Source organism: Plectropomus leopardus, chromosome 8, assembly GCF_008729295.1.
Source record: "Plectropomus leopardus isolate mb chromosome 8, YSFRI_Pleo_2.0, whole genome shotgun sequence".
Lineage (NCBI taxonomy): Eukaryota > Metazoa > Chordata > Actinopteri > Perciformes > Serranidae > Plectropomus > Plectropomus leopardus.
This window is the reverse complement of record NC_056470.1, coordinates 10,812,792-10,827,166: the sequence shown is the minus strand read 5'-3', so window position 1 is coordinate 10,827,166 and position 14,375 is coordinate 10,812,792. Positions and strand designations below refer to the sequence as shown.

The window sequence follows — 14,375 nt, the reverse complement described above, 5'->3', positions numbered from 1 at the left end:
GGCTATAAATTTTTTCAAACCATGTCTTGTTTTAAATGACTTAACTTCAAAACCAGAGAGAGGTGACGTAAAGAGAGAGCAGCGCTTAACAGAATACTGCGAGTTGTTTCTGTTTGCTGCTGCTGTGTTTACTGTTAATGAGGTCAGCTACTTTTGAACTGGATGCTGGTACAACCTCCTCTGCTCTTGCCCAGAAATACTGTTAAGTGTTTATGAAAACAAAAAAGCAGTTATAGAAAAGAAAAAAAAAGTATGAATTTCAAACACATGACAAAACATCAAAAATGTATACAATAATACATTCTATTAGGCAGGGTGGTGCTTTGAGCTTAATGCTAATGTCAGCATGCTAACCTGGAATAACACTCAAATCTCAAGCTGGCGTGTTAGCAAATGTTAGCACGCTAACATTTGCTCATTAGCACTGAAAACAAAGCCGAGGCTGATGGGATTATTAGATTTTCAAATGTTGGAAACAGGGGGAATTTTGACCTGTAATTAGCAATGGGTGAAAAGTTAAGGGATCACCAAAGTGATCAAAATTCATCCTGAAGGGGGACATAAATGCCTTTAACAAATTTCAAGGTAATCCATTCAACACATGTAGAGATATTTCAGTCTGGAACAAAAAAAAACCCACCGACCGATGGACTGACACTGCCACATGTGCTGCTAGCATGTTTAAAAATACTCCAAAAACCAAGTACCAAGGGAAAGAAAAATCTTCATTCACTGTGTATAAAGAGCTGTTTTTACAGCCAGGTAGAAAGGAGGCCACATAGCATGTAAAAGAAAATATACTGCATAAATATTGAAAAGTACTGCGTAAACTTAATACAAACTTTGGCGAAGCCTTCAGGGAAAAGCTCTGAACCCCTGCTTTCTGCTTGAAAGTTAGTCAGTCTCTCTTTCTTCTCAGCACCTCACTGTGCATTCAGCTTCACATGAAAACAAAGTTAAACTTTTCGGAAGACGCAGCCAGAACAACATTTTTCTTTTTCAGACTTTGAAGAAGACGCCTTGGTTATTTACAGCTCAGCTTGGCAAAAATTCACTCTTATCTCCCCGTGACAAGTTTAAATCACGCCTGATTTAGTGCTGTTCCACCTCGCTTCTACATCTCCCTTCAGTTTGATTTATTAAACTGTAGTGACTTTAATGTTGTTAATCTTTTATGGGAGGGAAAACACACACACACACACACACATTCATCACAAACACTGAGTGCAGGAAATATGAGGCCAGTCTGCTTCTGTGCACAGAGTTATCTGACCAGGTGAGTCAAGGTGAACGTTTGATCATTTTTCAAGTTGAAGCAACAAGGAGCGCAGATTTGAAGTTATAAAATATGTACAGAGCAGCATTTTAATCATGTTGCGGTTATAGGAAACATCTTCTTTCTCTTTTTTATCTTTTCGAACACATCTTCTTTCTCTTTCACAGTCAGACAGCTGGCCACCATCTTAACAGTAATCCCTCACTCTGAGCCTTCCTTTCTCTGCTTTTCCCTTCTCTCAATCTTCTCGCCTTTTCTTTGTGTCTCTTTATCTTTTCATCAGGTGCTCATCCCACGTCCCTTTCTGCTCAAATCCACCTGGACTTCCCAGAATCCCTCTGGGCATCTCTCATTCTCTTTGTTTCTCACTTTCGCCGTTCTACCCAATCTCCCTCCCTCCTGCTATCTCTCCATCCCTCCATCTCCCCATCCATCTGTCTGTCTGGCCTATTTTCTCCGGAGGATTGTTCTTGTGTCTTCTTCTCTAAACAAAAAGCGGCTGTGTTCCCCTGAGGGAAGATAGTCTTGTCTAGCCCGTAGACCTTCAGCTTCAGCCCCTATCTTCCTCCTCCTCCTCCTCCTAATTGTCTGGCCATAGCCCCTGAGGCAAACACCCCTATCCACGCCGCTTTCCACCAACTTAAGAAGACACCCTCAGAGTCCTCGGTTGCTGATAGTCCTCATCCCCCCCCCCACCCGCGCTTCCCTGCCCAACCACCCTGAATGCCAACATCCACCTCCTCCCTCCTCTTTCTGACCACACGCCCCTGTCTTTATTTCCTCCTCGCCATCTTACAGTAATTTGCCAATAACAGCCCTGCCTCCATCTTGTCTGGTTCTTGAACCCCCTCAGCTATCGGCCCTATTCCTTCAGCCACCGCACGTTTTTTTTTCTCTGACACATTTTCCCCCTCCAGGCACCGCTATTATCCTCACCCTGATGTCTCTCTCAGTTTCAACATTTATGTCCAGACTGAGATGTCCATTTTGTAGACGCTGACTCTTGCAAGGTGGCAATAAACGGCTTTTCACTTAAATCATTGCCTGGACACCTTTTGTCTCTTAAAAGCCTTTTGTGTTCTTCAGAGTCACTGACCAGCAAATCTAGATAAGAATTAAATATATATAAATCAGTATATTATGTATCATTTTGGAGGGCACTTTCCATTTTACGATGTTCATTACACAGTTCTCTTCAAATAAGTATACAATATTTCTGAAATTCTCCCTTTAAAAGACCGGGAATCTAGCCAGCATTAATATGGCACTTGGCTAAACTAATAATTTACATTTATGGCTTCTAAAAAGTGTAAATTTTACATAATAAAGTGGAGAGGACAGAGCAGACTCTACTTCTTTAAATGCCTGCAACAAGATTTTGCAAATGTTTTATCAGTCTGTTCTTGTCAGTGCAATTTTCTTTGCTGCAGTATTCTGGCATCAGAGCCAGTGACCAAAACAAACTTAACGAACTCATCAAAAAAACACATCTATGTTCTGGGAACCAGCTCAGAGCCTTTAGAGGTGACGGTAGAGAAGAAATCCCCTCACCTAGAATTTGTATATTACTAAGCTGTTTCATCTTCTTTTAAACTATCTGATCCATGACATATTTTACAGTATTTGTTGTATTCAAATGTTGCACTACTGTGCAACATCCTCTCATTATTTAAGTTTTTGCCAAGTTTTGTATATTAAGTATGAGATTTTTATTGGGTTTTTTGCACATTATCTGTCTTTTTTGTTAAGCTGCTGTAACCGTGCAATTTCCCGCTGGGATTAATAAAGCCTTCTGTCTATATAAATGTGTAAAAATCTATAACTTCCACCCACTACATCTCCTCAAGAACCCTACACATCCCTCCTCCACATCTCCTTGTTTTCTCCTCCCCCCTCTTCCCTCCATCTCACTATCTGCACCATCCTTCCCTATTAACCCCATTCCCCTCCTTCCCTCCCGTCCTGTCTCCCTCCCACCAGCCTTCACACCCTTTTAGCTTCACTTCACCTCACTCACCCCCTCCGCATCCTTCAAAATTGCCTTTTGTCTGAGCTTTAGTATTTCCTGCTACATAAACATCACTTTCCCGTCTCTGACTCTTTCCTCCGGTCTCGTCCTCCTCCTCCGTCTATCCATTGCACCATTTTTCATTCACACTCCTCCGTTGCATCAGCACTTAAACTAATTTTGAACACTGTAGAGAGATGGGAAAAAAAGTACTGCCTGTACGATCAGTGAGGACCTTCCTTACTTTCAAAACTTACTCTGGTCATGCCCTCTCATCTGGATTTCTGCACTAATTAGCCGTCTTAGTCCCCTCTCTCTATACAGTGAAAATGTGACATCCCTTGTGTCACTTTAAGGCCACCGTAGCTCAAGGGGAATAGGAAACTGGTGGCAAAGGGGAAGCTGTACCCGACATTTCCACTTTGGATGTCTTAAACAACCTTTAAATATCAGCTACATCTCTTAATTTTTCCATTTTCGTTTCTTCCCAAGGAACGCCCTTCTATAGGGCAGAGCTCCTCACTCCCTCTCTTTTCTTCATCACCCACTTTCTTTACTTTTCCAACCCTGAAGCCAAATGTTTTTCAAATCCTTTACTTAATCGGCTATTTCTTGCCTCCCTCTCTTCTCCTCTACCTTCTCTTTTACAGTGTTAGAGCAATAATGTCTTGATAACAGTTTCTCGTCTCTTACTCGTCTTCCTTCCTCGGCCTCTGTTTTCCTCGTGTCCTCCTCCATCCCCTCCTATTTCTTTCTTCTCTTGTCTGGTCAACACCTTGTGGTATAACCTCTAGCCTCTTCCTACTTGTCCTACTTCATCTTTCTTCTCTCACCCTCCTTCTAAGCCATCCTCCTTCTCTTCTGGCCAGCAGCTCCCCTCCTCCCTCCCCTATCTTTCTCCTCTGTTTCTCCTTCTGATAAACTGGGCTTCCATTCAAGTATTTTCACACAAGCCATGATGGATTAGAAAGGCTGAATGGAGGCGTCAAAACATGATTAATTCCCCTCTGTATCACAAAACATGTTTTCATACCCCCTTTAAACAGAAAGTGTTTTTGTTGATGAGGTAATTAAGCAGTAAATAGTGGAAACGTTTTTGTCAGGTTAATCTGACGGGACAGGGTGTGCTGGTGGCTCAGTAGTACATGTAACTGCTGTTTTCGCAGTTCCTATATGGACTGAGATACTGTGTCCCCCTCCACTCCCTTTTTGACCTTTTTTTTTGTCTGTCTGTATTGACCAATAAAGACAAAGAAGAAACAATCAATCCCGTGCCGAATTGACAAGAATACTGTCAACATAAGACATCTATCATCTTGTATTTCTAGAGTTATGCGTTTTTGAGGAGACATCAGAAATAGCTAATATGTCACATTTCTTAAAGGGAGTTTAACCTAAAATTTACAACTGGGAGCAGGATGGGAAATGATCTCAAAAGGAATCTAGCTGTAGTATATAGTAAATAGTGACCCAGCAACATTCCCAAGCTTTGCTAAATCTAATAGTGTCTGACTTAACACTCCTGCTGTCTTCAGATATAAGATGGTGTCAGAATTTAGTCTTTTTAAAACCTTTTCAAAGTCTCCGACTAGGATTGGGTGGTATCGAGGTATCACTGTATGTCACAGAATTTAGAGATCCCACAGGTATGACTTTCATTAACATTGACAATACAGATGCTCTTTCTTATTAAACTGATGCTATACTGAGACAGTGAGCTGAGACAGATGGCGACTGCGAGTGGTAATTTTATTCAACACATCATCTCTGTTCAGCCCACTAACATGTCGGTATCCGCTGCGGCAACAAGTGTCTTCTGGTCCTCCAGCATGAACGGCCCTTTTAGTATTTAGTAAGTATTTAAACCCAGCAAGACTTGTCTAAGAAGGCTGACTGCATATTAGAAACGCAGAATTGTAGGCTGGACAATGACATACGTGCTAAAATAACTTTGATCACCAGTTGTTCAGCTTTTCTTCTTTTTAAACACAAATACATATACCTCAGTGAAATGTAAGGGAGGTATGAAGGTATGAACAAAATAAATCGTCCACCCCAAGCCTTTCTTCTAGTGTTTCAACGCTAAGTAATTTGCAGTGATGCCAGCTGAAATTATCTCGACTTACCGGCAGATTTTATTTGCACTTCCAATTTAAATATAATTTTCTGACTCGAAAATATACCAACTAACTCTCCAAGATGAATATTTTTTTCTGTTAAAACACACTGTGGTTGGTTTATTTGTTTCAGCAAGTCATACTAATTTTCTGTTACAGTTACATCTGTATTTACTAACTAATCTACGGCTATATTTGCATCCAAACAGTCCCAGGGTAAATCTATCCACTTTCTGTTTGTCTCTCGGCCCTTCCCTTATCCCTGCCACTGTCTCTTTTCTCTCTCGATTTACTCACCAGACTATTTCTTTCTGGCCTACGCAGACTTCATCTCATCATACGGAGGCATGGTAGAGATGACAGTTCTCATTTTCTTTATCTGTCCTCCCTGCTTTTGTTATATTTATCTTTTAAGATATGCCATATACTTTTAATTCTTCCTTTTTTTAAGTCAATGTAACATTCATCCGTCAGTGCAGTCCCTAACTGCTTTAGTGACTGCACTCCAAACATAAATACCTTTTTTTTTCACAATACTGTGCTGTTTGCTCTCCCTTCGTCTGTTCCCTTCCAGCAACAGCAGATGATGTAGTGACAAAGATATGGGTGCTGTCTTATGTCTGGAAAATTGAATCTCTCACACCCAGACAAAAATAGATGACGAAAATGCCTGAAAATACCTCAGCACCATGACACTGGGTCCAGCCATAGAGGGCTGTCTGTCTCCAACTCGAAAAAACCTCATAGCATGACTCTCCACCACAACAGCTACAACCACAACAACAGCAGCAAAAAGCAGAAAATGCTCTTCCACTGAGCTTGACTCTGAGTTCCTTCAGTTTGAAGGGGCAGCAGGAGGAACATCTGTCCTCCACGAAAGAGAAAAACACTACACATGAACCACTTCCACTCTGTTTGGTTTTAAAATAATTATGGCGAGGCTTGACGTAGAATTTCACACAATAAGTGATACCAACATCATGTGCAGTGAGCCTCATGAAAGCGACTCTCTACAACTCCAGACAATAAAACAACTGAACAATAAACTCAATGCAATCCTGTTTCATGAGTCAGTCCATGTGGCAATTACAGACCAGATGCTCTGTTCAAAACAAAGCCAACTCTGAGGGCGCCCAAGATGTTAAATGCACGAGTCAACAACTGCAAAAATACACTTAAGGAAAAAGAGCTGAATATTACAAGTCCTCTGAAAAAAACAACAAAATATATTGTTGCAATTTAGGATTAGAACAACTCAAATGAGCATTTTCTGATCTAACGTCTCCATTTGTAATTTGTAATGTGTCTGGCCTCTTCTACATGGCAATGCCGCCCAAGGCTCATTGGTATTTTAGTTTTAAGACCTGCACATGTGAACTCAAGAAAGACTAGAGACCAGAGGATTTGAACCAGGGCCAAAGTTTAAGTTTAGAATGGATTTGACCCACATGGTATCGAATACTTTTCACCTGTAAAAACACTGTCACAGCAGACAGGAGACAAACCCAAATAGCGCTACTTTGTTGTGTTTTTTTTTAAGTGTATTTTCCATAGACACACATACATACATACACACGCACATACAAAATTAAAAATAAAGAAAATGCTCACATTTGTGTCATTTGAATGCAACTACTATTTTCTTATTTTTTCTGTTACTCAGCACCCAAACATTGCTCACACACACACACACACACACAGCAAGGTGGTATTCACTGCTCTGCTGCTATGAGGGACCCGCACACTTTCAAGGGTTTATGGGATTTGTAGTGTTTCTGTGTGGCGGAGCATGGCATAAACACAAGACTGACAGCATTCTTTACCTGATGGGTTAATCTCCTGTATATGGGCTTGTGGTTTTGTGAATGCATATGTGTGTGTGTGTCCTGCTGAAGTGTATTCACAAACAAATTTGTATGCACCCTTATCAGATGTGTGAAACATGGCCACAGGCATGCCGGGAAGAAATGTTTATGCTTCTGACAAGTCAGAACTGTCTTGTGTACACAGAGAGGCTGAGGCTCAAGTATGCGTGTAACAGCTAAGAAGCTCTATATGTGTGTGTGTGTGTGTGTGTGTGTGTGTGTGTGTGTGTGTGTGTGTTTGTGTGTGTGATTGTGTTTGTGGGTGCACTGAAATGTTGCTTAATGTTACATGTGTCTGTATAACGGTTTGACTACATGCAAGAATGGGAGTGTATAATTCAGTGTACATGTTAGTGTACTGTGTATGTTCACATAAATGGTCATTTCTGTCTGTGTGTGAGAGTAATACCATTTACTTCTGTTTACAAAAACGGCAAAGATAAGAAACCAGTCCTGTCTCCACAGTGCTCTCTCTGTCTCCGTGTTCTCTATCTGCATGTGTCAGATGTTTTCTTTTCCTTTACACAAAAAGGTGAGACTGATGACCGAGTGGCGCAGCAGAGGCATGGTGCGCCCATAACCCAGACACTGATAGGTCACAAAAGTGACATTCGTGCTTTATGAGTCGATGAATTACTGGACAAGTAGTATTGTGTCACTTGACTGGCCAATGTTGATACCAGCTGAAGCCCCAGTGGCCTAATGGATAAGACACTGGCCTCCTAAGACAGGGATTGTGGGTCCAAGTCCCATCTGTGGGAACTAATAGCATGGTGGCACTGTACAGGTGTGCTGGAGGTCCAGTATCAGAAGCATCATCCTCTGCTAACAATGTGTCACTGACACCTGGATGGCCTCAAAGGCACTGCCGTTACCTAAAGACATATTCTACTAATTTATCACACATCAATAAAGTTGGAACATGGAAAAATTAAAATCTGAGTGCCTTTTCGCACCCGACAGTCTAAACCAAGCTTAGCATTTTTGTTACATTGTAGAGATTTGATTCGGTAAATTTCAAGTTAACAGCGATTATGCGAGCATACTTAAGAACTATACATAGCACACCTATGTTCTGTTGTCATCACCTCATGAGCTGCATTTCTCTGTATCTGACATTGATTTGTGTGCAGACGGGCTCTCGACCTCCTCTCCGATCCCCTCTTTCTCATCCTCTCAGAAAAAAAGTACAGGAGTTTTTCTAACTGACCCTTCATTAAGTCACCTCCTCCCCTCCTTGTTGCCTTGCTCTGTCACTAAACTACACGCATACACAAACTCCACACACTGAGTTGACACTCTACTCTCATCACTTGACAATAGTCTGCCAAAACTTTATGTAGTTGGTCCAATAGTCCGAACCATCACATTTTTTTAATACCAGAACTGAACCAAACCATTGTTCAGTTTGATCCAGACTGACACCAGTACTATGTAGGACCAAGGTTCAGCATTTTGGTCAGGATAAGGGTGCTGGGGCCACAGCCCTTTTTCGATGTTTTCTCTGGTCATGTGGCACCAATTTCATAAGTATTTGATCTTTTTACTGCATATGCAGTCCAGGTTTTTTGACAATACTGTCTTTGCAGCACTGAGGCTGTTGTTTGTGCTAGCAAATCATTGTTAGTAGTGGAAACTGCTCTTTCCAAGCCCCAGTGGCCTAATGGATAAGGCACTGGCCTCCTAAGCCAGGGATTGTGGGTTCGAGTCCCATCTGGGGTGACTGACAGCAGAGTGGCGCAGAGGAAGCGTGCTGGGCCCATAACCCAGAGGTCGATGGATCGAAACCATCCTCTGATAACAGTGTTTTACTGGCAGCTGTCTGGCCTTAAAGATATTTCCATGAATGCACTTCATTGAAGTTGGAAAACTAACACACCAAGTTAACACTGGATGCAGAAGTGCTTTGATATGTCGATTGTCTGGCCTGGCCGCTCACACCGAAAGGGCGTGTCTCTGTGCCAGTCAGCAAGCAATTCTGCTGCTCTGCTCTTTTCTATTCACATGAACAGCTCTGTCTCTGTTTGCTTTTGTGTATGTTCATGTGTGTGTGTGTCTGCTTGTCTCTCTCACCCTCTGTTCAGACACAATTGACAAATACATGGAAGCATGGGATGCATTTTTGATCATTTATCATAATCAGATCATTTATGTCTTTTATAATATATTCTTCATATCATTCATGATAGATTTTATCATAGAAAACAGATTTGCTAGCAGATGCTGAAACTATAGCCGCAGATCGCAAGCCAGCCTCATGGCTCAGGCCCGCGGTGTATCCTGTGTGGACAGCCCAACTGCTTGACATGAGCACCAAAATGAAGTGGCCAACCGTCCACAGAAAATTGGCGCCTCAGCGTCTGCACTGAACCACGGGTCAAGGGTCATTATTTTATTGTTGATCACTATAGATCACTAAGCCCCAGTGGCCTAATGGATAAGGCACTGGCCTCCTAAACCAAGGATTTTGGGTTCGGGTCCTATATAGAGTGATTTACAGCAGATTGGCGGAGCGGGAAGCATGCTGGGGCCATAAACCAGAGGTCAATGGATCAAAACCATCCTCTGCTAACACTGCTTCAATTAGGCAATGTTTTCTGACTGATACAGTGACATGAAGTAAACCCACATCTGTAGTCACTCTGGATGATTGAGCAGCGTAATCCAACTTAAGCCTCCTGAGACATTAAAGGTTTAATGCAAGCTCTCAATAAACTTGGTTACAACATCAAGTTTGACGTATGCAGACTGTGCAATGATATCACTTACTGAATTGCAGGCTATGACCTTCGTCCATCGACGTCAATACACAAGAACAAAAGTTGTTGGTGTGCATCATCTATCTACGCCGCTGTAGTGGTAAGAGCACAATATAAACAAACAAATTGAGCCCTCGCTATAGTGCCGCTTATGAGTTTCGAAAAATTCTGAAGAGGAGGAGGAGAATGTGGACACAGTCATGGCTGGGGAAAGTGTCCAACTTGGTGTGCCAATTTTGCAACAAAAGCTCTAAGTAAGTATTACTTAGACAAAATCGCACAGTGGATACTGGGTTTAAAGTTAATGATCTGAAATCACAAAGCAAGTTTAGTGTGACTGTCTTGCAGTTATCTGGCTAACTGCAAGCAGCATGGCTAAAATCATGATTGAAATAGTTGATATGACATTAGCATCCAAGGCCAGAGATTCTATATATTTGAGTCCCATCAAATGTTATTGAAAGCAGAATGGTGCAACGGAAGCGTACTGGACCCAAAACCCAAAGGTCGATGGATTAAAACCACTCTCTGCTACTTGACTTTTAAAGAACTTCGAAAGCCTTTAACCTCTATTTTACTGACAAAGATAACCCTCCTGGAAACAAAGGTGTCCTTGCAGCACAGAGCAGTACAGAGCTGCACAGAGGGTGAAATCGTTCTTAGATGTGACTGGAAGCAGTTAAATCATTTTGATGCAGAGAGAAAAAATACTGTATTCGGGGGAAAAAAATTCTGCCTGCAACTGCACCTCTCAACCTGCTCTACTGATCAAAATGTCTGCTAAGTCTGAGTCCATGTATGTTGAGATTTTATCTAAAGGAATAGAGATCTTCAAAGGATCTTCGTTTGTAAAAGTGACCCTGTTTACATCAGAAGCAGAAACACTGACATAAACAAAGCAACATCTTCAGGCAACCAGCTGTGGTGCCATATTGCTCAGAATCGTAAAGCTCACGACATCGCAGTCTGCAGTGTCATTTTTATGAGTGCTGGAAGTTTACTCCAGAACGCCCTTAATACCTGACACTCAATTAAAGATGCCTATGTGGGTGTGTAGGGCCTTCCACATGCTACACTGCTTATGCTCATGTATTTATAGAATTCAGTTCATCAATGCTGAATATCTGAGACTTGTAAGTCTGCAGCTACAAGTTCAGAGTGTAGAGAGGAAAACATCCTAGTTCACTCAAAATACAATGTGAAAGATGTCCCCACACACACACACACAGCCAACCGGAGGACACTGGCGCGAATCCTTGATAATGAATAAACCCACAGCAACTGAATGTTGAGGCCAGTTTCCGTGGTTACCAAGGCTGAGGCACGAAGACAAACCCAAGGTGACCGACAGGGCTGTTGATCACCGTGGTAACAGTGGAGCCCCACACACACACACACACACACACACACACACACACACTCACACACACACACACACACACACACACAAAGACAGACGCTGTGGTTGAGCACTTCTAAATTTTTTTCAGTCTGCGAACTGTCCTTCATCATTTCAAAATATTTAAGCTCGAAGTTCCAGCTCTTTGTGTGTCACTCTCATAAACACAAACACATACACACACATACTGGCTGAGTATCTGAACTGAATTTCTCTTATGAAGTGTTCAGTGGCAGAGCTCCAGCTGTTGATGTGTCCAGCAGTCGAGGCCTGTCTGATGTGATTAGCTTTACTTTGCATATAACGTGCTTGTCATTTGATGTTCGTGTGCACTCACGCAGCTGGTCGAAGTGTGTCTGTAGGCCGTCTGGTCCTGGGACTGAACACACCATACGAGCCTTCTGGAAGGTGCTCCACTTATTGACTAAACTCCTCTGGCCTCCGATGTCATTCTACACACACACACACACACACACACACACACAGAAAAAGAGAAATTGAATAAAAATATTTCTGTCTACGTTAAATAAACCATTCTTCTCATTATTCGCTCTTATCATCAGAAAGAAAACCAAGAAAACATAGATTTCACTGGTTTGTTTTTATTTCTAAGAATATTCAGTGTGAACCCCCAGAATAACTGGTCAAATATGGATCCAAATAAAGAATAAACTATTATAAAGATGCTATAACTTGCAATGATTTATACCTAAACTTCTTTAATTTTACCCACTTTAAAACATGACACAATGACATATGTTTCACCTAAATCAAGAAAAAGAGATGATACCAGAGACAAAGCACAAATGATTTGTGAACAGGCACATACACCCGCCAAAGTCAGCTTACTTAATGTGCAACCCAATTCTCTTAACTGCCTGTCCAATATATGTACACATGGGGTGTGAAGAGTACAACTTCTCTCACCAAATGGACAATAATTTCCCATAAATCATTATATAATGTCAGACCAGACTGTCGATGTCAGGAAAACAGTTTGTGCTGCAGACACAGACTGCTGAGCACTATAGAATTGTTGCTTCACTGCCTCACTGCTATTGTCCTATTTTCCTCATAGCTCTAGTTTGCCGTGCTTGCTCCCTGCTGTTCATGTCATTGTGTGCATTGTTTGACAAATTTGAAGCCCCAGTGGCCTAATGGATAAGGCACTGGCCTCCTAAGCCAGGGATTGTGGGTTCGAGTCCCATCTGGGGTGACTAACAGCAGAGTGGCGCAGCGGAAGCGTGCTGGGCCCATAACCCAGAGGTCGATGGATCGAAACCATCCTCTGCTAATAGTGTTTTATAGTTCAGGCACCCAGTTACCCTCAGGGCTGAAACACACACAATGCTGAGCTGTAAGTGAGTGTCTGTGATGCTAGTTATTGCGGTGTGTCTAACTGGCCCTTGTTGGCAATTTACATAAAACACACACGTCAGCAGGTGCAGACACACGGACTGACCAGCACGTACAAACTCTACCTGTTCAGGCAAACACATGTTTATGTAAGCTACATGCAGACAGTCTCTGATATGAGCTCCCACACACACAAACCTAGTCTCTATCTTTCTCCAACAAACACTCCATACCTTGCACACACGTGCCACTCGGGAGTAGAGCACCTTCCCAGCAGCCCCTTCTGCCTCCTGAGCGCGCTCAGTGAAGAACACGTAGACCTTATCATCTTCTGGGTTATCAGTTTCAGACAGCGGCGCTACCCGCACAAACTGGGCATCTGGAGAGAGAGAAAGACAAGCACAACTGAGTTTACAAACAGCAGAGAGAGTCAACATGTATCTTGTTGATATCAGCAGCAGACGTCGATGCACCGGTTTGATAAAACACCAACCGGGCGAGCAGGAGATGGTTTTAGAGATGCTGATTTAGAGCAAAAGACATTCAGTTCTGTTCAGAATATTCAGTTTACAAAGCAAGAACAGAAAAGTGGCTGTTAAATGTATTCATTTATGTTAATCTAATGACTAATGAAAGAAATGCAGAAACAGCAGAGACATGTATTAAAGGCGTAGCTGTTTGATACAGAATTCATATGTTATTGATGACATCACTGTGAGATTAATTGATTGTTATTCACTTGCAAAGAGCCAGTGGAAACTCAGCTGTTAGCAGATGTTAGCTGTTAGCAGTGAGCCACATGTTTTAGTTCCAAGACACGATGACTCGCAGTTTACAAGAATTCAATCAAATCCTGGGTGGCATGCTAAATGCAAAGTCATTTTATCTGGTGTTTTCGAGATTAAATTTTGTTCCAACTGAAATTCCAGTGTTTGTTGATTTCTAAAACAACTCATGACCAACCAGCTCAGAAATATTGCAAAACAATATCTCTGTACGCAAGCAAAGACTTCTCTTGTAGTATCCGACCACTGCAGGTCAGAGATCAGTTTTCCAAACTTTGGGGTTCTCTCTACATTTCTTTGCACTTACCCTGTAGCCATGTGGAGTCGTACTGCTCAGTGCGGATGACATGACGGCTGCCGAGACTACGGAAGAAGGCGGAGTCCCGGCTCATGAAGTCAGAGGTGATCCCAGCGTATAGCTCTCCATCTACACAGAATAGCAAAAGGTTTATGTACTTTTTTTAATCTAAAACAGAATGGACAATTTTTTTATGACATTAGGTTTCTTTTGACATAATCTCACATTGGTTCATGCAACAAGATGGCATATTTTTGCCACCCACGCCATTGTTATGGTGACCCTAGGGGACACTTTTGTACGTAAAGCCATCTTTTGTGCTAGCAAATCATTGTTTGTAGTGGTAACTTCTCTTTACAAGCCCCAGTGGCCTAATGGATAAGGCACTGGCCTCCTAAGCCAGGGATTGTGGGTTCGAGTCCCATCTGGGGTGACTGACAGCAGAGTGGCGCAGAGGAAGCGTGCTGGGCCCATAACCCAGAGGTCGATGGATCGAAACCATCCTCTGCTAA

General features: G+C 42.2%; 1 protein-coding gene and 4 non-coding genes across 5 annotated transcripts in view; 4 read left to right on the top strand and 1 right to left on the bottom strand.

The window, feature by feature from the left end:
- sema3h (sema domain, immunoglobulin domain (Ig), short basic domain, secreted, (semaphorin) 3H) overlaps window positions 1–14,375 on the bottom strand; it is an 81,670-nt gene that overhangs the window by 13,539 nt on the left and 53,756 nt on the right. Inside the window, exons 7-8 of the mRNA XM_042491601.1 lie at window positions 13,014–13,159; window positions 11,762–11,876 (exon numbers count right to left, since the gene is read on the bottom strand). Of these exons, the coding sequence (XP_042347535.1) occupies window positions 11,762–11,876; window positions 13,014–13,159 (261 nt within the window). The remainder of the gene's footprint in view (window positions 1–11,761; window positions 11,877–13,013; window positions 13,160–14,375) is intronic.
- On the top strand, window positions 8,916–8,988 carry trnar-ccu. The gene has a single exon. It is a non-coding gene; the product is annotated as a tRNA-Arg (tRNA).
- On the top strand, window positions 12,568–12,640 carry trnar-ccu. The gene has a single exon. It is a non-coding gene; the product is annotated as a tRNA-Arg (tRNA).
- On the top strand, window positions 12,647–12,718 carry trnam-cau. The gene has a single exon. It is a non-coding gene; the product is annotated as a tRNA-Met (tRNA).
- On the top strand, window positions 14,224–14,296 carry trnar-ccu. The gene has a single exon. It is a non-coding gene; the product is annotated as a tRNA-Arg (tRNA).